Source organism: Camponotus vicinus, unplaced genomic scaffold (genome assembly GCF_025532165.1).
Source record: "Camponotus vicinus isolate PSW18456_S1 unplaced genomic scaffold, iyCamVici1.0 SCAF_7, whole genome shotgun sequence".
NCBI lineage: Eukaryota > Metazoa > Arthropoda > Insecta > Hymenoptera > Formicidae > Camponotus > Camponotus vicinus.
Genome location: NW_028141979.1, coordinates 8,180,933 through 8,208,045, shown reverse-complemented (window position 1 = coordinate 8,208,045; position 27,113 = coordinate 8,180,933). Strand labels below are relative to the sequence as shown.

The following is a 27,113-nucleotide window of genomic DNA, read 5'->3' as shown; positions in this document are numbered from 1 at the left end:
ATTTTTAAATCTCTTTTTAATAGAATATTCATGATTTCTATTAAAACATTATAAATTATTTGAACTATGAACTTTATTATAAAACTTTATATTAAAATTATTTTAAATACATGTTTCTCAAGGTATGAAATTACATAATGTTTTTGTAAAGTTTATTCTTTCTATTTTTTTAAGCCTGAACCTTTTTTAGATATTATTAATATATGCATATTTTTACCGTAGAAAGAGTAAAATATATTCGTAATTTTTATAATCCTTCTATTAGAAATAATTGCAAAATGAGTACATGTTTGGTATTATTAATTTTCATAGTAAGAATATTACAGTTTGTGCACAATTTTTTCATTAGTTTTGTCATCGCTTGTAACACAATATAATGATCAACGTAAATACCTCTAATATATTAAAGTAAAATATAAGTAAATATTTCTAATATATTGATTGTCTAAAACTATATAATAATACTTTTTTGTAATAAAAGGAATAGAAATTAATAGAAATTAATAGAATAAAGAATAAGTCTAAAAAGAAACTAATTTCATAATATTATGTCATATTGTTAGTATTGCATGAACACACGCTAAGATAATATATCTTAATCTAATGAATAGAAAGAAGATATAACATCTATAGATAATAAATTCTCTTGTATTCATCAAATTTCTCACATTACAAGTTTACACATACATAGACATACATATCTAATAGATCATGAATAATTATATTATATCAATTCTCTCGAATAACATGCTAAATGTGTAACATTTAAGCTTTTTAATTTTAATATAAACTTAAATTCTTTAATTAATTTTCTATTAGAGACATCAAATTACAGATTTCAAATATTTACGCCATATACATATATATGATGACTGATCTACTACTACTAATATCTTGCATGCAGCAAGTACGATAAAGTTTTGACATCATTCTAGAACTTTAGAAATCTTAGAAATCTTCGAATTAAGAGAATAAATTACTTCTTTACGTTAAAAAGTCTCTCTATTAATTATAAAAGGACTAAAATATGTAATTTGTTCTAAAATTTTTAAAATAAAATAATCAGTACCATCTGTATTGAATTTAATCTGATAAAAAATCCTTTAAACTCTAAATTCGACGAAGAAATTAAGTTAAGTCCAAATCATTTCGTTAAATCTAATTCAGTACAGCATTTCTGATTTTTTATTTTAATCTACATATTTATTTTAGTCATGTATCATCCGCTTGATCATTTTTCCTCTCTTCTTTTTCTAGAGTTAATGTAATTATTATAAAAAATTGTTGGAGACACATTTTTAACATCACTGCGCTACTATAGTTATAATTTTGATAACTATGCCCTTTTCTGTTTTCTTCTAATTTCTTTTCATACCTTGCGTCAGTAAGGTGTTTATTTTTTACTTTTTGCATTGTTCAATCGATATCATTCTGTTACAACGATTATTTGACGCTCATTTAATACACTATATTATATAATTTTTCCCGATGTAGAGTACAATATAAAATTACATCCAGCGCGTTGTCTTTCATACTCCATTTAATAAAAATAATTATCATTAATCATTAACTCTTTGAATTTATGATCAATATTTTACAAATGTTTTATAAAATTAGTAATTGTGAAATACTTCATATATGTATTACATAAATACATTCATCTTGAAAGAAATATTATTTTTTAATTATCGCACAAAAAATTACTACTTTAACAACTAGAAAAATTGTAAAAAGTATCTAAAAAACTCGCAAAAGAAAGAAGACGCGATAATGTTTACTACTTGTTTCAATAAAATCATTAACTTTTTATTTCATTATGACTCAATCGCTTTATTGTCATTATTGTATGGTGTTACTCGTTTTATTCATGAATGTATATTTTTAACCAAAATGAATAAATAAAAACAAAAACTATTCATATATTAAAAGTAAATATGTGCATGCATTACATTTAGTTATCTTCTCTTAATTGATCAATTAGCTTTAAAAATATCATTAAGAAGCTTTAGAAATATCACCGGAATCTCCTATAAGATATCGATATTCGTGCAGCTGAGTCCTTATTTGATGCCAACGTAGTTCTATCTTGCGATTTATATACATTATTATACTCATTTTATCTTTAAATAGCACGTTTTCACTTATCTAAAACGGATTATTTTCACATTTATTTCAACAGTACCTTCTTTTCATATTTAAAATATAATAAAATAGTAAATAAAAATAAATAAAATATAATAGTAAATAATATATAATAGTCAGTCAAAACTTTTAGCTATTAGCATAATTAGCATAAGATAGTTAGATATAAAAATAAATGTATAAATAAACTTAATAACAAGAAATTCATAACTAAATATGTATATTTAGATTTGTAAAATTTACCGGGTCATCGTTTTCATTATGAAATTCATAACTAATTGTAAATTCTGGATAATCCTTGAAATTAAATTTTATGTATTTCTTTATCTAAAATAAATTATTTTTTTAGATTAATATGTAAGTGGTAATTTTGCCTCATAAGAATAGAATTTAATACCATAAACTTTTTCTTTACTATAATTATACAATGAACGCCTGTCTGATAAGATTTTAGACTGATGTAAGAAAAGATCAATTAAGATGAAAGCTTGTTACATATAGTATTATGTAATATATATATTAGTATATAATAGATCACATAATAGAATGTAATTCCTTCTCCTTTCTAGACATTATTATGTAATAAAACTTCCAAAAAACCAATAGTGAGAGAACCTGTTTAATACTCATTCCGAAATTGCGTTGAGTTTAAGATAATTGAAAATAACATGCAACTAACAAAAATAAGAATAAAAAAAGCTTTATAATTTATAAACAAATGTCCCGATATTTTCTAATAATCGGCTATTCTAATACATATATCGCAGTACAAATAAATCTAAAATATTTTCAGATAGACGGCATTCATCGATAATTCAGATTCAAAACAAGAGATTAATAAACAATTGTATATGTGTGCATGTACATGTGTATAAAAACCTACATATAAGTTTAAAAAATTTACCTCATTAATTTGTTGTTCAGAATATATATGATTAATGATCATAATTAATGCTTTAATAAGGCTGATTTCTCTATAAAAACAAAATTATAGATTTATATAATTAGATAATGGAGGAAATCTTCATAATTGCACAAGTATTACATATTTACCAAAAAGACCAAAAAAATTAGAAATATAAATCTACGTATAATTGATCCAAATGATAAATCAATAATAATAATAATAATAATAATAATAATAATAAGGAGGGCTTGTTTAAGCCAAGAAGAGCGCAGATGGTATTGTGTGTCTTATAAATCTATAATTTTTAAAAAGAAATCAATTTCTAAAAGTACAAACGTTTGGGCCTCGTTAGGGTTGTACAGATCGAATGATAAAATTATAAAAATAAACATCGATATTGCGGTCGAGTCGGTGAAGATAACCGATAAGATTTAAATTAAAACTGGATAATACGCCAAACTAACGCAAAACTTTTTTGCTACGTAAGACGGTGTCTATTCATTCTAAAATTAATACGATGTTAAACCATTATATTCCTCACCATCCTTCGCAATAGACGATGGTCTGTTTTTTTAATATACAATACTATTGTCATGCAGGATGGATTTCGATAGGATGTTTGAGCGTGAGTTTGGTGGCCAACGGTTTTGCGAGGAATAAATAATATTGTAAATTAAAAAAAAACAGACCGTTGTCTATTGCGAAGGATAGTGAGGAATGTAATGGTTTAACATCGTACGAATTTTAGAATGAATAGACAACGTCTTGCGTCACAAAAGAATTTTGAGTTAATTTGGCGTATTATCCAGTTTTAATTTAAATCTTATGGGTTACCTTCACCGACTCTACCACGATATCGGTGTTTATTTTTATAATTTGATCATTCGACCTCTACAATGTTACTTCCCGTTTGTTTTATTTTTATATTTCATCTATTTATTCTAGTATTTCTTTTATATGTTCTATTAAATTATTATTGTCACACTGAGGAGAGTCCGAAAGGAATTGAAACGATTGTACTTTTAGAAATTGGTTTCTTTTAAAAATTATAGATTTATAGAACACGCAATACCATCTGCGCTCTTTTTGGTCTTAAACAAGCCTTCCTTATTATTATTATTACATATTTAAAAAAGTAATCATTACTTAGGTTTTATTTCCACTAAATGGTCTAAAATGAATTGAAGTAATGTAGTCCTTGCATGCCTCGCAATAATAGTACAAAAACTATTTATATGATCGATAGCTGTTACATTTGTCGTATTAGCCATTAAATGTATATACTGGAGAATGATTGAAGACTTTGGGGAACAGGATAAAAATTTTAAAACACTAGAATCTGATTCCTTCAAATATATATCAAACACTTGCATCCAAGTAACGTTATCGCCTGCTTTCAAACCATTGCAGAATGTCCATTCTTTCCATCCCGTCCAAATTCTACAATATACAAAATAAAAAAAAAATAAATTATTAGAATTCATAATCTCACATCTTGATCGCATAAATATTTCACAAAATGAAATGTTTTTATAAAATGATCGTGATTGAAAAATAATTGCAAAGTGTAATTACTTATATGATGATAATGTGTTACGATAGGAGAGATACGATTTCAATTCAATATTAGAAATTAACAAACAAGAATCATAATTCATGAGGCATAACAATTTTGCAGCCTCTTGTCTCAAACATTTAATGAAAATGCTGCCATAATTGATCTCATCATGACCAAAAGTGGGATATTCTAATTTCCATAAAATCTCTTTCACGAATTGCATTATTTCCGCCTACAAATTGTAAAATAATGTATAAAAATTTATTTCTATATTTATTTATAATTTTATAATTACATATTTATTTATGTTATAGAAAAATTGAAAAAGTTTGTCCGCACATATGCTGTTATTTAAAAAGCTATAATATAAGCCAATAATATAGTAATGTTTTTATAAGATTAAAAAGATGATAATAAATGCGTGATTATATTACACCTAATTAATATAATTTGATATTAATTATTATTCATCTTAGTAGTAAACAAATTATTGCATGAAAATTTAAAAGCGAATGTTGTTTCGTGCACCTTGGAAAGTTAAACATTGTGTATACTCATTTATATTTTATCAGAAATAATTTTAAAATATAAATGTCGTATATGTTGTTAAAATAAACATATATAAATTATTTAAACACACATTTTTTTACTTACATAAATGTTAATGTTATTTATACCTTTATAAGTAAGCTTTCTGGAAATGCAAAGAAACCCGATATATATTCCAAGTTTTTGAACATAGGATACCATGCGATGTAATCTGTATCTTGTGATAGATAGTGTGAAATATTCAGAAATACATCACAATTCAATTGTCCTGTCATCATAAAGTGAAATGCGTCGTCGATGATTTTAGCACGATCGAGTACATGTATTTTTTCAAAAGAGGAGTTCAGATAGTGCGAAAGTCTATTCCAATTCTCGGCATCATAATTGACGCGATAGCATCCTGTCGAAATAAATTCTCCTGTTAAATAAATTCTATCGGTGAATTAATTTAAACTTTTTATTGAATTTGTCAAGGAATAATTTGAAATACCCTTGGCTGCTTATATTCAAAACGTATAAAAAAATGTATTAGAAATTGTGTATTAAAAATTATTATAAGAAGTAAATTTTCAATATTAAATCAAATTATGTCACGCTGATAAATCAATATATTTAGAGAACTGCAAAGAGTTATGTCAACTTAAATTTATTTTAACTACATTTATGTTAATCAATAATAATAAAAAGGAAATTATATTTTATGAGTCGTACAAGTTATTAAATGAGACAAAATAATAAGACAATGTGTCTTAAGCATACTTCCTTCATTACGACTCGATAAAATAAACAAAGAAGAGCATACTTCGCTAACATATTATTATAATTAAATCATCCAATAATTAAATTATTAGATAATAAATGTATAATTAAAATTAAATCATAAATATAATCATCAATTAAATATAATTATAATTAAATCATCCAATAATTAAATTATTAGATATTAAATAATTGTAATCATTGTTGGATTTTTAAGGAAAATGTTCTCTCTCTAACTAATATATTGACGGAAAAAATTTATATTATTTCTATAATTTAAATAACATATATTGAATTATCTAGGGATAACTTTCATATAGTAATAACTCGAAAACAGGCGTTTTGGAAAAAAATGTTTCAAATAAAAGTTGTAGAGTTTGAAGGGAAAAAGAAGATAAGAATATTAGTTAGTTGAACTTTGGGTGTAGGTGTCAAGGTCAATCTAGTTTTTATTTAAACGAAACTTCTAATTTGTCTATATAAACCAATTCCTCACAATATTCATCGTAAAAAGTTATAAGGATTGCCAAAAATAGAATAATTTACAAAATATGTTATACTTTAAGTTCAAAAAATTTTACATGAACCATATGAAACATTTCTTATCTTAATACTTTTATACACAGAATAATGAGAGGAATCGACTGATATAAAGAATCATGTAATTATTTTTAAGAAAATGTATAAATGTGCAAAGAACAGTTACATATGTAAAAGTTATTAGTAACAAATTTATCGATCAATATTTACCACTTTGTTGTAAATTGGCCAATATCCAATCATTCTTGTCCATGAAATCTATATTTAATGTATGGTACGAAATATGAGGTGCTAACCACACTACAGGCAATAATTTCTTCGAATCGGAATGCGTCTGTGTAGTAATGTTCACAAATATCCATATATCCGTATTAAAATTTTCTACCGATATATTCAAGCTGTTATTATTATAATTTCTTTTCACATTAATCACAGGGTAATGATTTAGTTGTGTCCAACTAGCTATTCTATCCATTACATTGTATTTGATTTCGAAAGATGACACATCCATGATTAATTGCATAATGTCCCAAAAAACTTTACTGCTTGAGTAGCTAAAAATCCAAATAAGTAAATGATAAGAAAAATTAATAAATAAAGATATCTTAAGAGAAATCCTGAAAAGCAATTAAGATTTTTACAGAACAGAGTAAAAGTGAAAGGGAAGAAGGTAGTATAAATTATATCAAATAGAATTGGAACGATAAGAAAATTATTAATAATAAATAGCAAAAAAGAAGAAATAGAATAGTAATTAAAAAGATAGATGTGTCACAGAAAAGAAATAAAGTATAGATAAAAAGAATTATAAGTAAAAAATATAAGTAGAGAATTAAGGAATTAGGGAATATAAGTAGAGAATTTAAAAAACAAGAATTAAAATCGGATATGTAGATAAAGAAAAAAGTTAAAGAAAATTGGAAGAAGATGACTATTAAAATAATAATATTAATAAGTAGAAATATAATAAAATGGAAGGTAAAATTAACAAGGGAAAAGTTAACAAGTCTTGAAATTATTAGTAAAAATTAAGTACAAATAAAATTAGAAACACAGAAAAGAATAAAGGGAGTTCAAGAAATAAACATAAATAAATTTAAAAATTAAATGTAAAAAAAAATTAATTGTTAAAAAGAGCAAAATTAAAAAATCACTTAAAATTTTGTATTTAAATTTATAATATAATTATATTGAAATCTATATATATTACTCACTGGTCTTGTAAATACAACTTCATACCACTTTCAAACATTTCTTCGGTAAATAAAATTTGCAACGTGCGGAACATAATACTTGCTACGAAAATTGACATCATATAGTAAAATGTGGTATGTATAAAATAAATTTGCTATACATGGATTTGGGTATAGAAATTCATAAACGTAACTGACTTATATGAATGATAAATAAAAGTTAATTTTAATTATACTTTTCTGGTAAACATCAATATTTAAAATAATTAAAAATATAAATAAATATAATATAATAATTAAAAATATAAATAAATTACAACTAAGTTATTTCTTTTATTATAACGTTATTTATATATAGCATTTAGAATTTATCAACAATAATTTATTTGCTTGATTACCCTTGATGTAATGAGGAATTTCAAAAGAATTGAATTCTGATTCGATTGTAAGTGGCCACGTATTCTTGGTGCTCCAATGAAGAACATCATGTTGCATTTGAACCACAGAGAAATCTTTTATCCGAAGATCCGGAAATGTCTGAGCGCAAAAGGATTTTAATATAATTAAATAAATATTTAATCAATAGAAGTGCTAACATATATCAGCAACACATATTAGAAATGTTACAATATATTAAAAAAAATTTACACATATTCCTTCATTGAATATTTCTTATTAATTTCAAAAAATATATTCGAGTATCTAATGATATTCAATGATATCATTTCAAATTAACTATTTTTAAAGTTATTTAAGAGTATGTACGTCAATATATATAAATTATGATATTTTAATTTAATGTTGATTATGTGGTAAGTTTTGGCTGATTATCGTTATAGAAATATAAGTATTTATATATTACCCCGATTATGTGTGTGTGATTAAAATAATTGACGCTAAATATAAAATAACCTTATCGGCGATGTAAATTCCAAAAAACGTAGCAAGACCTTTGATTAACCATGGTTCCCACTTATATGGATCCATTTCATTATAAAACCATTCGTGCACCACCTTATATCCTATTACTCGAGTTATTTCAATTTTGCGTATCTCACAATCTATTTTTCCTTTAAAGATAATATCTTCTTCTCTAAAAATAATTCACAAATATTACAATAAAGTCGAGAACCCTTTTTTTACGTTAGCGATCGCTAACATAAGGAAGTTTGTACAATCACTAGACACGTTTTTGAGAGAATCATTAGAATCATAGAATATAATTAGTTATATAAGAGATTAATTATATTTCATAATCAAATCGTGTGTTTATTAGATTTTGCGACTGCGACATCATTCAAAATACAGTTAAAAAATTGCGAAAGGAAAGAAATAATAAAGAATATTTTATAAAGGGTGTATCTGAAATGATGCACTAAACTTTAGGAGCGTATTCTATAGGTCAAAATAAGACTTTTTTTTCTTATGAACATGGGTCCGCAAATGAACCCCCCTTCGAGCTAAAATTCGAAAATGTGTGAAATTGATCAAACACTCGCAACGCAAATTTATTTTTCTCTCAAGAGAGGGTGATAGGTAACGTCAAAACCAAAATCAAATAATAATTTTTCTGAAATATAACCAATTTTTAATTTTTCCCCCAAACTTTATAGGTCTCTAGCTCGGAGGGGGGTTTATTTGCGGACCCATGTTCATAGGGAAAAAAGTCTTATTTTGACCTCTAGATTACGCTCCTAAAGTTTAGTGCATCTTTTCAGATACACTCTATATATGTTCCAATTACATATACACATATAGATATCCGATTTTATAATATTGAATATATGGAGAAAAATAATATAATATTACGTTTCAATGTAGAAATTAGCATAGTTTTTTAATCAAAATATGTACCCATAAAGAACGAATCCGAATTTTATATCTTCTTCACTTAATAATTTCTGAATCACGATATGATTTGTTTCCGGATTTCTCCTGATATCCAAAAACACGTTATCTAAGAACTGCGCAATATTTGTAGCAACTGTGTATGCAAATTGCACATGTCGTATTATGTCTGTTCTGCACCACAATTTGGTAATCCGACTTTCTGAAATAACGGCGAGATGAGCTACACTAGCCGCTATGAAATAAACAGGCATCAAGGGAGTAGTTTTGAAGCGTGTCCATTGCATATTATTTTCATCCATATTTTGCTTTTGGACGGGCATATTTGATATAGCTGTGTAGCTTTTAGGATGCTTTATAGAAATGTTATAACTAGCATACCGAATATCCATCAAAAGTGGAAATAATCTTCGAGTCGCAAATGTGTGATCATGTGTTGCAGCCAACCACCTAGCACATATAACAATATGTTTTAAATAACAAAATATTTTCAGATACTGCTAAAGTATTAGAAATTAAAAGAGGAAGAAGGAAAAATGGAAAATATACAAATCTATATTAAGAATTTTAAAAATACTGTTAAAAGTGTACTGTTAAAATAATAATTAATGAAATAATTAATAATTAAAAATAATATTAAAAGAATGATATTTTATATTACAATTTTATCAAGATTTTATATATTTGTTATGTAACATATATGTATGTTATAAAAACTTTTAGTAACATATATATATATATAATAAATGTATATAAAATTCTATATTCACAATATTCCCTAAAATATGCATTTATAAGATAATAAATATATGAGAAGATGATGATATACGTAACATAACAGCGTACTTTAGTATTTAAGATTTCATCATTCATGTATGATCAATATCTGTCTTGTATTAAAAAATTTTTGATAATAGGAATATTCTATATACTTGCAGTACAAACGATTTCTCATGAATTAATTATTTACAGGAATATTTTTTGTAAATTATAAGAGAACTATATTTAAATAATAATTTATTAAATCATATATATATATATGTTAAAACTATGCCATCATAGTAATAATACGAACAGTTTGCAAAAATTGAAGCAAGAATGGTATTTGTAGCGCCTAAGTTATTTAACGCTTTAAATTACTTACATTCTATCATTTTGTTTATTTTTGTAAATTCTAAATCCTCCATCTTCAGCTAAAAGACCAGAAAATTCCACATTCAAAGTGTAAAATCCTGATGATAAATTATACGGATAAGATGTAATGGTAATATATCTTTCAATGTCTTCGATAAATTTCTTCGGCCTATGGGCAAAAACTTTTTCCTTATTTCCTTTAGGTATTTGTGTATTGTTTGTTACCGTAGTTTTAATTATAGACAAATTTTCTGTATAAAAATATATATCTTGCGTTTCATGAGCAATATAAATGTTGGCATTATATTCGCCGATGAACCTATCGTCATAGACATCTAGTACAAAGTGAATATTGTACTGTGGTGGTATTAAGATAATGTGTTGTACGGGCAATTGTGCATCAATAAAAGGAGCCGCGACAATGAATATTAGACTACAACTTAATACTTTTAGGAATGCCATGTCACTCATTTTCTCTCTCTCTCTCATTTGTGTTAAATAAGCATATTTTCTTCTTGGAAAAAAAAACAAATAAAATTATGTGTGTGTGTTATATATATACATATATATATATATATATATATATATATATATATATATATATATATATATATAAAATAAAGAGTATTTGCTTTAATTATAGCTTTTGTTACGTATAAAAAGAGATGAAGTAAAAAATATCATTTTTTGTTAATAATATATAGCCTTAGGATGAAGAAATTATAATAATTGAATATATATTTTAGCAAACGGAATATATTAATTTGATAAGTTTTATCACGCTTATGTAATTAATAAAGAATTCCTTTATTAAACGCTTGATTTTAAATTAAATTAAGTTTTTTATTTCAAAAGTAATATAATAATATATGTTTCAAATTAAGAAACAAATTCTATCTCTCTTCAATAATTTTGAAAAGGACTGGCACTTTTGACAAAAAGAATGATACTTGTTTTGTGTGATTGTACTTTAAAATTATTTCAATTGTCCTCAACGTATATAATGTACACATTTTATTTATCTTTAAAACGGTTATGTACGTATCTTCTTTTATGATAACTCACCTCTTGTATATTATGGTTGTCTGCCGATGAGGAATTAATTTTTTGATAATAATTAAGTGTGGTTAACTTATTGATACATATTATAAATATTATTAATATCGACAAATTAATACATAATATTAATATCGACAAAAATATATCTGTATTAACTTGATGTTCTGCGAAACTACCGAGAAATAACAACGTTCGATATCTGAAATCATAATAAACGTGTCATTAAAACGATTTTTAAAATCAAAGTAATATGAAATCAGATTCAATAAACGCCTTATTAATCAATAAGTAATATAGTGTGAATATTTGATTAAATTAATTCTCGCGTATATTTGATTTTAAAATAATTATTTTTGGAAAACGTTTTAAAGCAATCGTGAACTTGTATTTCATACTTTCATTTTCTTTCTTCAAAGCAAATAATTCATCTCCATTTGTATCTTAATTTATTAAGATGTTGTAGCCTTTTTTACATTAAATGTTTAAAATTAATATTTTCTTCTTCCATCATATGAACAGAATAAAAGATACGTTTCGAGAGAAGAACTCAACAGAAATGAATTTCGCTGTATTATATGTCATGTAATATATGTTGACATAACGTCGTTTTTTGTATTACAATTAATATTAAAATATTATTCCAGTAAAAAATGTGCAAAAAATGATATCGTTTTTAAATAATCAATTTTCAAATTTATCAAATTTTGACACATATAGAACTTATGTAGTAATATATAAGAGTCTTATGTAGTAAATTGTAATTAACATAAATGATTATTATTAAATTGTTAATGCTTTAGTATTATAAATTATTAATATCAAAAATATACCTGTATTAACTTGATCTTGCTGTTCTGGAATACTATCGAGAAATGCCAACGTTCGACACATGATATCATAATAAGCATATTATGAAAACAACCTTGAAAATCTCAAAATAAATATGTCAATTTAATACGTGCCTTACCAGTCAATAAACAGAATAAAATGTCACATGATTAAATTAACTCTCTTGCTCTATATATTTAATTTTAAAGTAATTTTGACATATGTTTTAGAACAATTAAAAAGTTGTGTATCTCTCTCTACTCTCTATTCTTTTTATTCCCTCTATTTTCTCTTTTATATTTTTTCTTATGAGCAAACAATCCATCACTATTTGTGTCTTAATTTATTAGTTTTAGTTGTAGATTTATGGTGTTTAATTTCTAAAATCAATATTTTCTTACTCTATAAATAAAATAAAAAATAGATTTCGAAAGGGATATTAGAAATAAATAATTCAATCCTATATTTTATCAACTTAATTATAATCATATTATATAAAGAGAAAATTATACAAAATATAACTAAACAAAAATATATTAAATTAGACTTGAACGAAAAATTTAAGTTTTGATAAAATAATTACAAAAACTTAAGAATTTTAATAATCATAAAGTATCCGCAAAAATACTTGTTTAAAATTACTATCAAAAAATTTTATACAACCATAAACAGGTCGATAGCGATGTAGTACTGTTCCCATGCAGCTGGACACTTTCGCGAAAGCAACAGATACCGTAATATCTTCAAAAATTCCTACTCGTGCAGATTTTCTAAAAACAAGATGCTCAATATAAGTATTATATATTTACTCTAATATTCTCTCTTTTCACGATATATAGAAACTATTACATCAATATCTATCATTCTGAGATACGCAATATATACTAAAAGAGAATACACTAAAAATAGGGGAAAAATATGTAAAATAGAATTTTTATAATTAAATAAATTTTTATAATTACATTAATTTTAACAACAAAATTTTTAAAATAAAATTGATCTCTATAAAGTACTTGAAAACAATATAAATTCGTGTTCTATTCGTTCAAAATTTTCTTATTTCAAGATTTTTATACTTGCAGGAATCTTATGGAAGGCATATGGTGTATTCAATGCTTATGCAAAATTTTGGATAAATACGAAACAAAAATGGATTTCAACATGTTGACATTAACAGCACGGAAAGTCGTTATTTCACCTCTGTTAATTTTAATAGATGAAACTACTGGATGCGATAAAAAAAACGATAAGAAGGAAGTGGCAACAATGTTAATTAAATCCGTTTACTTTCCATCAAAATTGAACGAAAATAAATATGAATAACATGAATAACTATAACGTAAATTATCAAGCCACAAGAAATATTCTAAAGAGATCTATCCATTATTTATTATTTTAAATTTTATTATAAGTCTGCAAAAGTTTTGCAAACTTTATTATTTTTTATAGATTTCATTATCAATGCATATTTTCATTACAGTAAGATTCGTAATTCATATAATCTTTCTGTTAAAAATAACTGCAAAATGAATATATACTTTAGTAATAATTGTTTTAATACAGTTAATAATTATTTTAAATACAGTAACAACATTAAAATTTGTGCACATTTTTCTATTAATTTTTCATCGCTTTATTCGCAGTTTAATGATTGGGGTATGTAAATACTTCTAATATATTGATTGTCTAAAACTAATAATTATTTTTTTATTAAAAGATAAAAAATTTAATAGAATAAGAAATAAGTTTCGAAAGAAACAAATTTTATAATATTACATATCGTATTTTTGTTAGTATTGCATGAACATTAAAGATAATTTATCTATATCTAATAAACAGAAAGAAGATATAATAGATAATTAATTCTCTTGTGTTCATCAAATTTTTCACATTAAAAGATTATACATACATATATAAGACACACATATATATTGAATTGATAACTAATAATTATATTATATCAATTCGAATAATTATATTATATCAATTCGAACATACTAAATGTGTGACATTTAAGCTTTTTTTTAATTTTACTATAAAATTAATTTTTAATTCATTTTCTATTAGAAACAAAGTACAGATTTTAAATATGTGCGTTACATACATTGCACATAAAAACGCATCATCGCCATATCTTGCGTGCTGCAAACATGATAAATTTTTGATATTGAAAATAAAACTTTTTAGAAAGCTTAGATGTCTTTGAATTAAAAAAATAAATTGCTTTTTATGTTAAAAAAAATCTTTCTGTTAATTAGAAGGATTAAAATATGTAATTTGTTCTACATTTTTTGATTAAAATAATCAGTACCATCTGTATTGAATTTAATCTAACAATAAAATTTTTAAACTACTCTTAAACTCTAAACTCGAAAAAGATATGTTAAATCCAAATTAATTTGTTGAATCTAATTCAGTACAGAACTTCTGATATTTTAATCTATTTTAGTTAGCATTAATTTAACATTTGATTCTCATTTATGTATCATTTATATAATCCACTTGTTCATTTTTCACTCTCTTATTTTTCTGGAGCTATTATAATTATCATAAAAAATTGTTAGGGATTCATTTTTACTACCACTATAATTATAACTATGATTAATCTTTTCTGTTCTCTTCTTATCTCGTTGTTGCACATTGTGTCACAAATGTATTTCACTCTCTACTTTTTGCATTATTCAATCGATTATGTTATTTCTATTGCAACGATTATTTGACGCTCATTCAATATACTGTATTACATATTATTTTTTGCTTGCGTCGATTATAATAAAGTTACATATAGCGCTTTGTATTTCATACTCTGCAATAAAAATAATTACCATTAAGCAATAACTCTTTGTATGTATGATTAATATCATAAGAAAGTTTTATAAAATTCGTATGATTTGTGAAATATTTTCTATGTGTATTACATAAATACATCACATGTAACAATTTATCTTGAAAAAAATATTCTTTTTTAATTGTCATATACAAATAGTATTTTAAAAAAATAGTAAGAATAATAGAAAAATTGTAAGAAAAATCGCATAAAATACTCGCAAAAAAAAGTAGACGTGATCATATTTTAATATTTACTTTAACTGTTTCAATAGAACTCATTAACTTTTTATTTTATTATTACTCAATCGCGTTATTGTCATTATCGCATCTTTTTTATTCGTAAATATATATTTTTAACCAGAATGAATAAATGAAAATATAAAACCTATTCATATATATTAAAGGTAAATATATGCATACATTACATTTCATTATCTTTTCTTGATTTGATTGATTATTCATCATCCCAGTTTTCTTCAAAAATTTGGCCCACGCTTTTTGCAAGATATCGAAATGCATACAGCTGAGTCCTTATTTGATGCCAACGTAATTCCAGCTTGTGGTTTATATGCATTTTTATAGTTTCCTGATATTTCTCCTTATCATTTTCATACTTCAAATATAGCAATTGTTTTTTGAAACAGATATTTTAACATTTATTTTCAACAGCAATTTCTTTTCGTATTATAAAAGTCTGTCACAATTTTTTTAGTAGGATAATTAGGATAAAATAGTAATATATATATATATATATATATATATATATATATATATATATATATATGATATGTAAAGATATATAAGCTTAATAATAAGAAATTAATAATTAAATATCTAAGCTTACAAAATTTACCTTATCAGAGTTTTGATCATTATTAATAAGAGGATAGTTTACAACATACTGGATATTACTTTCCACGTAATCCTTTATCTGAAACAGGTTGCCTTTTTAGATTAATATGTAAGTAGTAATTCTACGTTATAATAGAAGAATTTTATATGATATAATTTGTCTTTAGTGTAATTGTGCAACAAAAAAGTCTAAGAAACTATAGACTAATATCAGAAAAGATCAACAAGTTAAATTAAGAAAAATTTACATATAATATTTGGCAATAGATACATTATTATATAATAGATTATATAATTGAATATAATCCCCTCTCATTTCCATTATTAAGCGTAATTATTATTAAATGCTTCGAAGAAGCCATTAGAAGTAATTTTATATTCCGTTTCTGAAATTGCATTGAATTAAATAAAAATATCATAAAATTAACGAAAATAATAGAATAGAAAAATCTTTATAACTTATATAAATGTCCACCCCAATGTTGTCCAATAATCGGCTATTCTAATACATATATCACAATACAAATAAATCTAAAATATTTTCAGATAGACGGCATATACATTGATAATTGAGATTCAAAACAAGAGATTAATAAACAATTATATATATGCGCATGTACATGTGTATATATATAAGTCTACATATAAATTTATAAAATTTACCTCATTAATTTGTTGTTTAAGATATACATGATTAATGATCATAGTTAATGCTGTAATGAAACTAATTTCTCTATAAAAACAAAATAATAGATTTATATAATTAGAAAGTGGAGTAAATCTTCATAATTGCACAAGTATTACATATTTATAAAAATGTAGCCATTACTTGGGTCTTAGTTTCTCTAAATCGATTAAAATTAAATCAAGTACTGCAGCATTTCTTGCATGTCTCGCAACAATAAAACAAAAACTGTTTATATGATCGATAGCTGTTACATTTGTCATATTAGCCATTAGATGTATATATTGGAGAATGATTAAAGAACTTTTGGAGCATGCTAAATATTTTAAAACGCTAGAGTCTGATTCTTTCAAATATATATCAAATATTTCCATCCAAGTTTTGTTTCTCGCTGTCATCAAACCCTTGCAGAATGTCCATTCTTTCCATCCCGGCCAAATTCTATGATATTCGGGATGAAATATAAATAGATTATTAAAATTTGTAATTTTATCTCTTTATCACATCATATTATTTCATAAAATGCGAGAGAAATGTATTTATAAAATAATCGTGATTGAAAAAATAATTGCAAAAAGTAATTACTTGTATGATGAAGATCTGTCACTATTGTGGAGATACCATTCTAATTCATGTTTTGCATTTGGCAAGCAATAATCATGATCTAAGGTACACAACCATCTTGCAGCCTCTTCTCTCAAACATTCAGTGAAAATGCTCCCCCGATTGAGTATATCTGGTTCAAACTTGGGATATTTTACTTTCCATAAAATATTATTCAATGGTTCCTCTATTTGTTTCTAAAAATTATTAAATAATATATAGAGAGGGAAATACATTTATATATTTATATATTTATTTAGACATTATAGAAGAATTGATAAAATTTGTGCACAAGCATATGTTATTATTTTAAAAGCTATGCAAATAATATAATAATCTTTTTAAAATTGAAAAGAATAATAATGAATGGATGATTATATTACACCTAAATAATAGTATGATTTGATATTAATTATTAGATTACTTAATATTAAAAGAAGTTATTATATATTAATATAAAAAATTTAGAAGCACATGTTTCACTTTTTGTGCACTTTGGAAAGTTAAACATTGTGTATACTCATTTGTATTTGATCAAAAACATTTTTTAAATATAAATAAACAATTTTAAAAAATATATTGTGTATATCGTCAATATACATATCTAAATTATTTAACAGAAAACACACGTCTTTTTACTTATACAAACTAATATTATTTATATGTACCTTTATAGGTAGGCTTTCTGGAAATGCAAAGAAACCCGATATATATTCCAAGCTTTTGAATATAGGATACCATGCGATATAATCTGCTTGTTTCCATAGGTAGTGTGAAAGCCTCAAGTATTCGGTAAAATTTAGTCGGCCTGTCATCACAAAGTGAAATGCGTCGTCGATGAGTTTAGCACGATCGATTACATGTATTTTGTCAAAGGAATTGGTGTGCAGGTACATCGCAAGTCTATTCCAATTCTCGGTATCATAATTGACGCGATAGCATCCTGTCGAATGTTAAATAAATTCTATCAGTGAATTAATTTAAATTTTTTATTGAATTTGCCAAGTAATAATTTGAAATACCGTTGGCTCCTTATATTCCAAGCGTATAAAAAATGTATTAGAAATTGTGCATTAAAAATTACGATTATTATAAGAAGCAAATTGTGGGTTGACAATATTGATAAATTACGTCACGCTGATAAATCAATATATTAAGAACGTTATGTCAACTTCAATTCATTTGAACATTCATGATAATCAAAAATGATAATAAAACTATATGCTTTGTTGCGTGTAGCATTATAATGTATGTACAATTTTTTATCGTGCGTAAAATTTTATTAAAAGAGTACAGTATATAGACAATTTAGCAAATATAAATATAAATAATTAGGCAATAAAATAGCTGTTTTGTACAAAATTTATGTATAAAAAATTGTAGACTATCAATATTAACTTAAATTATCCAATAATTAAATTTTTCAATATTAAATAATTTTAATCATTGTTAGTTGTTATTCAAGAAAAATTTTCTCTAGTATGTACAAAAATTTAATACTTATATAATATAATTTGAATGGCATACATTGAATTATAAGTACATTGAATTATATATATACGAGTTCCAGTGATAACTCGAAAACAGCAGTTTTAGAAAAAATGTTTCAGATAAAAGTTGTAAGATTTAGAAAGGGAAAAAAGATAGGAATATTAGTTGGATCTTGGGTGTAGGGTCAATGTCTATCTAGTACCCCTTATTTTTTAAATGAAACTATTCTAATTTGTCTATATAAATCAATTCCTCACAATATTCCTCGTAGAAAGTTATAAGAGTAAAATAGCCAAAAATTGAATAGTTTACGAGATATTTTATTTTTTAAGTTAAGACAAAATTATATACAAATCATAAAATATCTCGTAAAATATTTATTTTTCGATTATTTTACCTTAATACTTTGATGTACAGATTAATAAGAATCAATTAGTATGAAGAAAATTACGCAATTATATCTAAGGAAAAGTATTAATTTGCAACAAACAGCTATATACATATGTAAAAGTACAATAAATTTATCGATAAATATTTACCACTTTGTTGTAAATTGAGCAATATCCAGTCATTCTCGTCTATGAAATCTATAGCTAATGTATGATTCGAAGCCTGTGGTGCTAGCCACATTGCAGGCAAAAATCCCTTCAAATTGGATTCCGTAATAATGTTCCCAAAAATCGGTATATTTATATCAAAATTTTCTACTGATATATTCAAGCGGCTAGTAGTATAATTTCTTTTCACATTTATCACAGGATAACGATTTAATAGTGTCCAATTTGTTATTCTGTCTTTTAAATTGTATTTAAATTCGAAAGATGATTTATCCATGACAGATTGTATAACATCCCAGAAATCACTACTGCTTGTATAGCTAAAACTCCAAACGAGTAAATAATAAGAAAAAATTAATAAAAGAAAAATAAAATAAAAATTAATAAAAGAAGTTATCTTAAGAAAAATATTGGAAAGCAATTAAAATCTTTAAAGAACGAAGTAAAATAGTGGAAGAGCAGTAGTGATAGTAGTGTAAATTATATTTAATAAGATTGGAACGAAAGTATTAATGGTAAATGGCAGAAAAGAATACATAGAATTCTAATTAAAAAAGATAAATGTGTGATAGAAAAGAAATAAAAAACTATATAAAGAAAAAGAATTAAAAGACACAAGTAGAGAACATATGAGAAGATATAAAAAACAAGAAATAAAAACAGAAATGTAGATAAAAAATGAAATTAGGGATAATTGAAAGAAGACGAAAATTGAAATAATAGATAAATAGAGAAGAAAATTAAAATAATAATAATAATAAGTATGAACACAATACAATAGGAAGTAAAAATTAACAAGGAAAAAATTAACAAGTCTTGAAATTACTATAGTAAAAGTTAAATATAAATAAAATTAGAAGCACACAAAAGAATAAAGAAAGGTTGAGAAGTAAACAAAAATAAATTTAAAAAATTAAAAAATAAGACAAAATATAATTATAAAAAAGGCAAAATTAAAAAATATGTATCACTTAAAAATATGTATTTAAATTTATAATATAATCATATTCTAATCTGTATTACTCACCTCTTATTTAAATATATTTCGATACTATTCCGGAACATTTTTTCGGTGAGTGTAGCTTGCAATGTGCGGAACATAATGCTTGCTACGAAAATTGACATTTTAAAGCAAAAATGTAGTATATATAAAATTAATGTGATATACATCATTCGGATATATAAATTTATGAATATAACTGATTTATTTGTACGATAAATTAAAATTAATTTTATTTTTCTGATAAACGTTAATATTTATGTAAACAATAATATAATTAAATTATATAAAACAATTAACTTATATATAAAACAAGTTATTTTTTTATAATGTTTTTTACACGAAGCATTAAAGAATTTACCGACAATGAATTATTTGCTCGATTATACCTTTGATGTCAATAGGAATTTCAAAAGATCTGTTGAATCCTGATTCGATTGTGAGCGGCCATGTATCCTTGGTGCTCCAATGAAGAAAATCATGTTGTATTTGAACCACAAAGAAATCTTGTATCCGAAGATCCGGAAATGTCTGGGCGCAAAAGGATTTTAATATAATTAAATGAATATTTAATCAAAAGAAGTGCTCACACATTAGCAACATACATTAGAATCGTTACAATATATTGAAAAAAATTTATACACATTCGTTCTGAATTTTTCTTATTAAGTTTAAAAATATATTCAAGTATTTAATGATATTCAATGATATCATTTTAAATTATATATTTTTAAAGTTATTTAAAAGTACATATGTCAATATATATAAATTATCATATTTTAATTTAATGTTGCTTATGTGCTTATATTTGGTTGATTATCGTTTGAAAATCTGAATAGTTTTAAATTCCGATTATTTGAGTGTGATTGAAATAATTGACGCTAAATATAAAATAACCTCATTGGCGGCGTAAATTCCAAACAACGTAACAAAACTTTTGCTTAACCAAGATTCCCACTTATATGGATCGATTGCATTATAAAACCATTCGTGCACCACCTTATATCCTATTACTCGAGTTATTTCAATTTTCTTTACCTCAGAATCTGTTTCTTGATTAAAGATAATATCTTCTTCTCTAAAAATAATTCAGAAATATTACAATAAAGTAGAGAATCCCTGTTATAAATATAAAAATTAGTTACATCATAGATAAATTAAATAATTAAATTATATATAAATAGATAAAGAAGAAATGTAATTGCTGTAAACAAGAAATAATATATTATATGTGTTCATTTATAAAAACACACACAACACAAACACACATACGCAAATTATTCTACATGTAAATATGTTAAATTATGATACATTATTATTATTTATTGAAACTACAAATATAAAAATACACATATCATTTTAAATTCTGTAATAGCGAGTAGGGAGAAGAAATATTATTTTTTGACGTATATTGACATTTCTCTCTATAAATATATTTATCTATATTAAAATATATTTACCCATAAAGAACGAATCCCAACATTATATTTTCCTCCTCTAATGACTTCGGAATTGCGATATGATTTGCTTTTGCAGTTTTCCTGATGTATGGCAATTTTGTTTCTAAGAACAGCGTAATATTTTTAGTAACTGTGTACGCAAATTGCATATGCGGTAACGTGTCTGTTCTGCACCACAATTTGACTCTCTGATTTGTTTCTGAAATAGAGGTGACATAGGCTACACCAACTGCTATGAAATAAATAGGCATCACGGGAGTAATTCTAAAGTGTGTCCATTGCATATCATTTTCATCCACATTTACTTCCTGCACGGCCTCATTTGATAAAGCCGTGTATTTTTTATGATGCTTTATAGAAATGTTATAACTAGCATACTGAGAATCCTTCAAAAGTGGAAATAATCTTCGAGTCGCAAATGTGTGATAATACGTTGCGGCTAACCACCTAGCATATATAACAATATATTTTAAATAAAAAGTTTTCAGTTACTACTGAAATATTAGAAATTAAAAGAGAAAGAGAAAGAAATGGGAAATACACAAATGTATATTAAAACTGTTAAGGATACTATTAAAATATATTTATATTATATTATAATTTTACTATTATGCTATATTTTTATTTTATATTTTTATTTAATATACACGTACGTTATAAAGAATATTTGTAATATCTATAATAAATGTACATAAAGTAATATATACACAACATTTTCTAAAATATACACTTATAAGACAATAAATATGTGAAGATGGTAATATATAACAGCATTTTTAATATTCAAGATTTCGTTATCTATGTGTGATCAATATCTGTCTTGTATTAAAAAGTTTTTGATATTAGGAATTTTATGTATACTTCCAATGCAAAAGATTTTTCCTGAATTAATTACTTAAAGGGAAATTTTTTTTGAAATATAAGAGAACTATTTATAAATCGTAATTTATTAAATCATATGATATATGTTTAAACTATGTCTGTAGCAATAATAATAATAATACGAATAGTTTGCAAAAATTAAAGCAAGAATGACATTTATAGAGCCTAAGTTATTTAACGCTTTAAACTACTTACACTTTATCATTTTGTTTATTTATGTAAATTCTAAATCCTCCATCTTCAGCTACAAGCCCGGAAAACTCCATATTCAAAGTGTAAATTCCTGGTGACAAATTATATGGGAAAGAAACGGTAGTTTTATATGTTTCAGTATCATAGATAAATTTGTTAGGCTTATGGACAAAAACTTTTTCTTCATTTTCTTTAGATATTTGTGTATTGTTTGTTAGCATAATTCCAATTATCGACAAATTTTCAATATAAAAATATATATCTTGTGTTTCATAAGAAAAATAAATGCGGACATTATATTCGCCGTTGAAGATATCATCATTGACATATAGTTCAAAATGAATATTATAATGTGGTGGTATCATAGTAATTTGTGGTTCGGACAATTGTGCATCAATAAAAGAAGTCGCCGCAACAATGAATATTAGACTATAACTTAATACTTTTAGGAATGCCATGTCACTCATTTTCTCTTTGTCATTCGTCTTAAATAAGCATCTTTTCTTCTTGAAAAAGGAAACAAATAAAATAATACATATATATATAATAAAATATTAATAAAACATTTGCTTCAATTATTGCCTTTGTTACGTATAAAAATAAAGAAAATAAGTAAAAAATATCACATCATTTATTATTAATAAAATATAGCCTTAGAATAAAAGAATTATAATCTTTCCATATACTTATGTATATTTTAGCAAATATATTAATCCTTTGCACTCCAAGTCAGTTAATCTTGTTATATGACTTACCAGCAACTCCAAGGCATTTTTATGGTACCTTTGATAAACATTAAAAAATGTTATTATATCAAATAAATATAAAATTCTACTTTACTATCATCACTGCTGCTCTCAGTATTATAAATAATTTTATTATAATCGACTGAAAAACAAATAATATAGATATGTTGCCGTAGCGGCGCCTATGGAGTACAAAGGGTTAATTTGATTAAGTTTTATCACGCTTAATAAAGAACTTTTAATACATTTAATAAAGAACTTTTTTTATTAAACATTTAATTTTAAATTAGATTGTGTGTGAGGTTTATTTCATAAATAATATAATAATATACGCTTCAAATTAAAATTCTGTCCTTCTAATAATTTTTAAAAAGGCAATCATTTTTGACCAAAAGAATTGTACAGGGTGTTTCCGCAACATACACATCATTAAGTCGGGTTGCCTATCTGCCCACTCAGGGGCATGCTTTACTGGACTCGCAGAATAAGATCAAAATGGGAATAAGGAAAAAGGAATCTGTTTTTATCACTCTATTATAATGAACAGTTGTGAAATTTAATAATATAAATAAAATATTTATCTAATAATAAATAAAATAATAATAGATTAAATAATATAAATAAAATTTAATAAACAAATTTGGACAAATATAACGAAAAATACTTATAATGAAAAATATATTTGATTTTTAAATATAATAAATTATAGAAACTCGATATAATCACTATTTTCTTCTAAACATAGAGCAATCCTGCTGAAAATGTCTCACTTGTTTTATCAGAAGAGTGATCTCTGCCCATGGATCTTATGCCTATGGACTTTCTTATGTGGAACATCTTAAAAAATAAAATATATCACACCCTGCCGGAAAATGCAGAAATTCTTAAAGATAGAATTCGTAACGCATGTGCGGAGATCACTTCTCTCATGATAAGTCGCGTGAAAGAAAATTTCATGAGCAGAATTGCTTTATGTTTAGAAGAAGATGGTGGTTATATTGAACATTTATTATAATTTATTACATTTAAAGATCAAAAATATTTGTCATTATAAGTATATTTTATTATATTTGTTTATTATATTTTTTACTATATTTGTTCAAATTTATTTATTAAATTTACGTTATTAAAATATCTTAATATATATTAATATTTATTATTAAATATTATAATTAAATGTTATAATGTGTTATTAAATAAATTTGTTCAATTTATATATTAGAATTGAATATTTTATATATATTATTATTATCTATATTATTAAAAATATATTACATATAAATATATAATATATATTATTAAATATATATTGTATCTATATTATTAAATTTCGCAATTATTTACTATAAAATGATAAGATTTCCCTTTCCTTACTTTCCGTTGAACTCGCATTCTAATCTTATTCAGCGAGTCTAATAAAGTATGCTCCTGACGATGGGCATCCCGATTTAATGATGTGTATGTTGCGGAAACATGTACATATTATGTCTTTACATTAAAATTATTGAAATTGTCCTCGATGTACATAACATACACATTTTATTTATTTTTAAAAACGACTATGTAGATATTTTGTTTTTATAATAACTCACCTCTCGTATATAGTTGTTTGCAGATCAGAATTTAGTTTTTTGATAATAATTAAGAATAAAGTTAGCTCGTTATCACTATATATTATTAATATCGACAAAAATTATATCTATATATACTTGATCTTCATGTTCTGAGAAACTACAGAGAAATAACAACGTTCGATATCTGAAATCATAATAAATATGTCATTAAAACAATTTTCAAAATCAAAATAATATGAAATCAGGTTTAATAAGCGTCTTATTTATCAATGAACAATAAAGTGTGAATATTTGATTAAATTAACTCTCATGTTTTATATTTGATTTTAAAATAATTATTTTTGAAAAATATTTTAAAGCCATCGAGAAATTATATTTTCTACTTTCATTTTCTTTCTTCTGAGCAAATAATTTATCTCCATTTGTATCTTAATTTATTAAAAGATGTAGACTTTTTTATATTAAATGCTTAAAATTAATATTTTCTTCTTCCATCATATAAATAGAATAAAACGTTTCGAGAGAAGAAATCAACAGATATGAATTTCTCAATATTATTGTATATGTCGTGTAATATATGTTACATAATATCGTTTTTTTGTGTTACAATTAAAATATTATTCCAGTGAAAAATGTGCAAAAAATGATATCGTTTTTAGATAATCAATTTTCAAATTTATGAAGTTTTGACACATTATGTATATGACACAAGTTTTTATATGTATAGTTGTAATAAAAAAATTTTCTTTTATTACTGCCATTATAAAAATAAGACAATATATAAAAAATATTATATAATATTTTATTAAAGAAATCTGGCTTTAGGATAAAAGAATTATAATAATTCCATAATATTTCAGTAAATGCAATATATTAACTTGATTAGATTTAATTACATTGACATAATTTAATAAAAAATTTCTTTATTAGATGTTTGATTTTAAGTTAAATTAAATTTATATCTAAGATAATATAATAATTTACACGCTAGTGAAATTAAAATCTTTTTTCTCTAATATCTATATCTTTATGAAAATAATAATTAAAAAAACAATTGTCTCTGAAGAAAATACTATGTTTGTTATGTTTGTATGTTAAAATTATTTAAATTGTTCTCAACGTATATAATGTACACATTTCGTTTTTTTTTTAAACGGCTGTGCATTCTGTTTTATTATCTACAACTTACCTTATATATGATTATGATGTCAGCTAATTAAAATTTAGTTCCTTATATTGGATAATAATTAAGTATAATTAACTCTTTATTATCACAAATTATTAATATCGGAAATATACGTATATTAACTGTGATCTTGCTATTCTGGAATACTACCAAGAAATGCCAACGTTCGACACGTGATATCATAATAAGCATGTTATGGAAACAACCTTGATAATCAAAATAATATGAAACCAGACTAATACGTGTCTTATCAGTTAATAAACACAATAAAGTGTCGATACATGTTTAAATCAACTCTCTTGCTCTATATATTTAATTTTAAAGTAATTTTGAAATACATTTTAGAGCAATTAAAAAATTGTATTCCATCATACTTTTATTTTTTTTTCTTATAAGCAAATAATCCATCACTGTTTGTATCTTTATTTACTAGCCCCTATTGTGGTTTTATGGTTTTATGACTAAAATCATTATTTTTTATTTATTATATAAATAGAATAAAATAGATATCGAGAAAAAAAATTCTATACAATATAAAA

General features: G+C 24.2%; 2 protein-coding genes across 5 annotated transcripts; both read right to left on the bottom strand.

Annotated features, from left to right (window-relative positions):
- Positions 1 to 1,895: 1,895 nt before the first annotated feature.
- Positions 1,896 to 11,137, bottom strand: LOC145974717 (aminopeptidase N-like). The gene is made up of 12 exons (XM_083104740.1): positions 10,641 to 11,137; positions 9,503 to 9,946; positions 8,561 to 8,741; positions 8,047 to 8,185; positions 7,670 to 7,751; positions 6,666 to 7,009; positions 5,285 to 5,556; positions 4,625 to 4,839; positions 4,196 to 4,489; positions 3,047 to 3,116; positions 2,386 to 2,469; positions 1,896 to 2,145 (listed from the first exon to the last, which is right to left on the bottom strand). Exons 1-12 carry the CDS (start codon positions 11,117 to 11,119, stop codon positions 1,996 to 1,998), a joined length of 2,754 nt encoding a protein of 917 aa, XP_082960866.1. The 5' UTR covers positions 11,120 to 11,137; the 3' UTR covers positions 1,896 to 1,995.
- A 2,997-nt stretch (positions 11,138 to 14,134) lies between these two features.
- Positions 14,135 to 26,724, bottom strand: LOC145974716 (aminopeptidase N-like). Of its 4 annotated transcripts, none has more exons than XM_083104739.1 (15): positions 26,578 to 26,724; positions 25,407 to 25,572; positions 23,072 to 23,574; positions 21,995 to 22,441; positions 21,432 to 21,612; positions 20,924 to 21,065; positions 20,562 to 20,643; positions 19,517 to 19,854; positions 18,155 to 18,429; positions 17,469 to 17,683; positions 17,028 to 17,324; positions 16,862 to 16,931; positions 16,200 to 16,277; positions 15,772 to 15,959; positions 14,135 to 15,323 (listed from the first exon to the last, which is right to left on the bottom strand). In XM_083104739.1, exons 3-14 carry the CDS (start codon positions 23,533 to 23,535, stop codon positions 15,801 to 15,803), a joined length of 2,748 nt encoding a protein of 915 aa, XP_082960865.1. In that variant the 5' UTR covers positions 23,536 to 23,574; positions 25,407 to 25,572; positions 26,578 to 26,724; the 3' UTR covers positions 14,135 to 15,323; positions 15,772 to 15,800. The 4 variants fall into 4 exon arrangements, with proteins under 4 accessions (XP_082960865.1, XP_082960864.1, XP_082960862.1 ...); XM_083104738.1 differs by having other exon boundaries at positions 14,136 to 15,323; positions 15,767 to 15,959; positions 19,517 to 19,860; XM_083104736.1 differs by having other exon boundaries at positions 14,137 to 15,323; positions 19,517 to 19,860.
- Positions 26,725 to 27,113: the final 389 nt, after the last annotated feature.

Excerpts from the sequence above, each read along its gene's own strand:
- LOC145974717 (XM_083104740.1), bottom strand. The coding sequence starts at position 11,119 with ATGAGAGAGAGAGAGAAAATGAGTGACATGGCATTCCTAAAAGTATTA. Across the intron at positions 7,752-8,046 it reads AATTCCTCATTACATCAAGG|CAAGTATTATGTTCCGCACG; the intron begins GTAATCAAGCAA and ends CAATTTTCGTAG. Across the intron at positions 4,490-4,624 it reads AACACATTATCATCATATAA|AATTTGGACGGGATGGAAAG; the intron begins GTAATTACACTT and ends TGTATATTGTAG.
- LOC145974716 (XM_083104738.1), bottom strand. The coding sequence starts at position 23,535 with ATGAGTGACATGGCATTCCTAAAAGTATTAAGTTATAGTCTAATATTC. Across the intron at positions 22,442-23,071 it reads AATAAACAAAATGATAAAGT|GTGGTTAGCCGCAACGTATT; the intron begins GTAAGTAGTTTA and ends TATATATGCTAG. Across the intron at positions 16,932-17,027 it reads TTAGAGAAACTAAGACCCAA|AGAAATTAGTTTCATTACAG; the intron begins GTAATGGCTACA and ends TTGTTTTTATAG.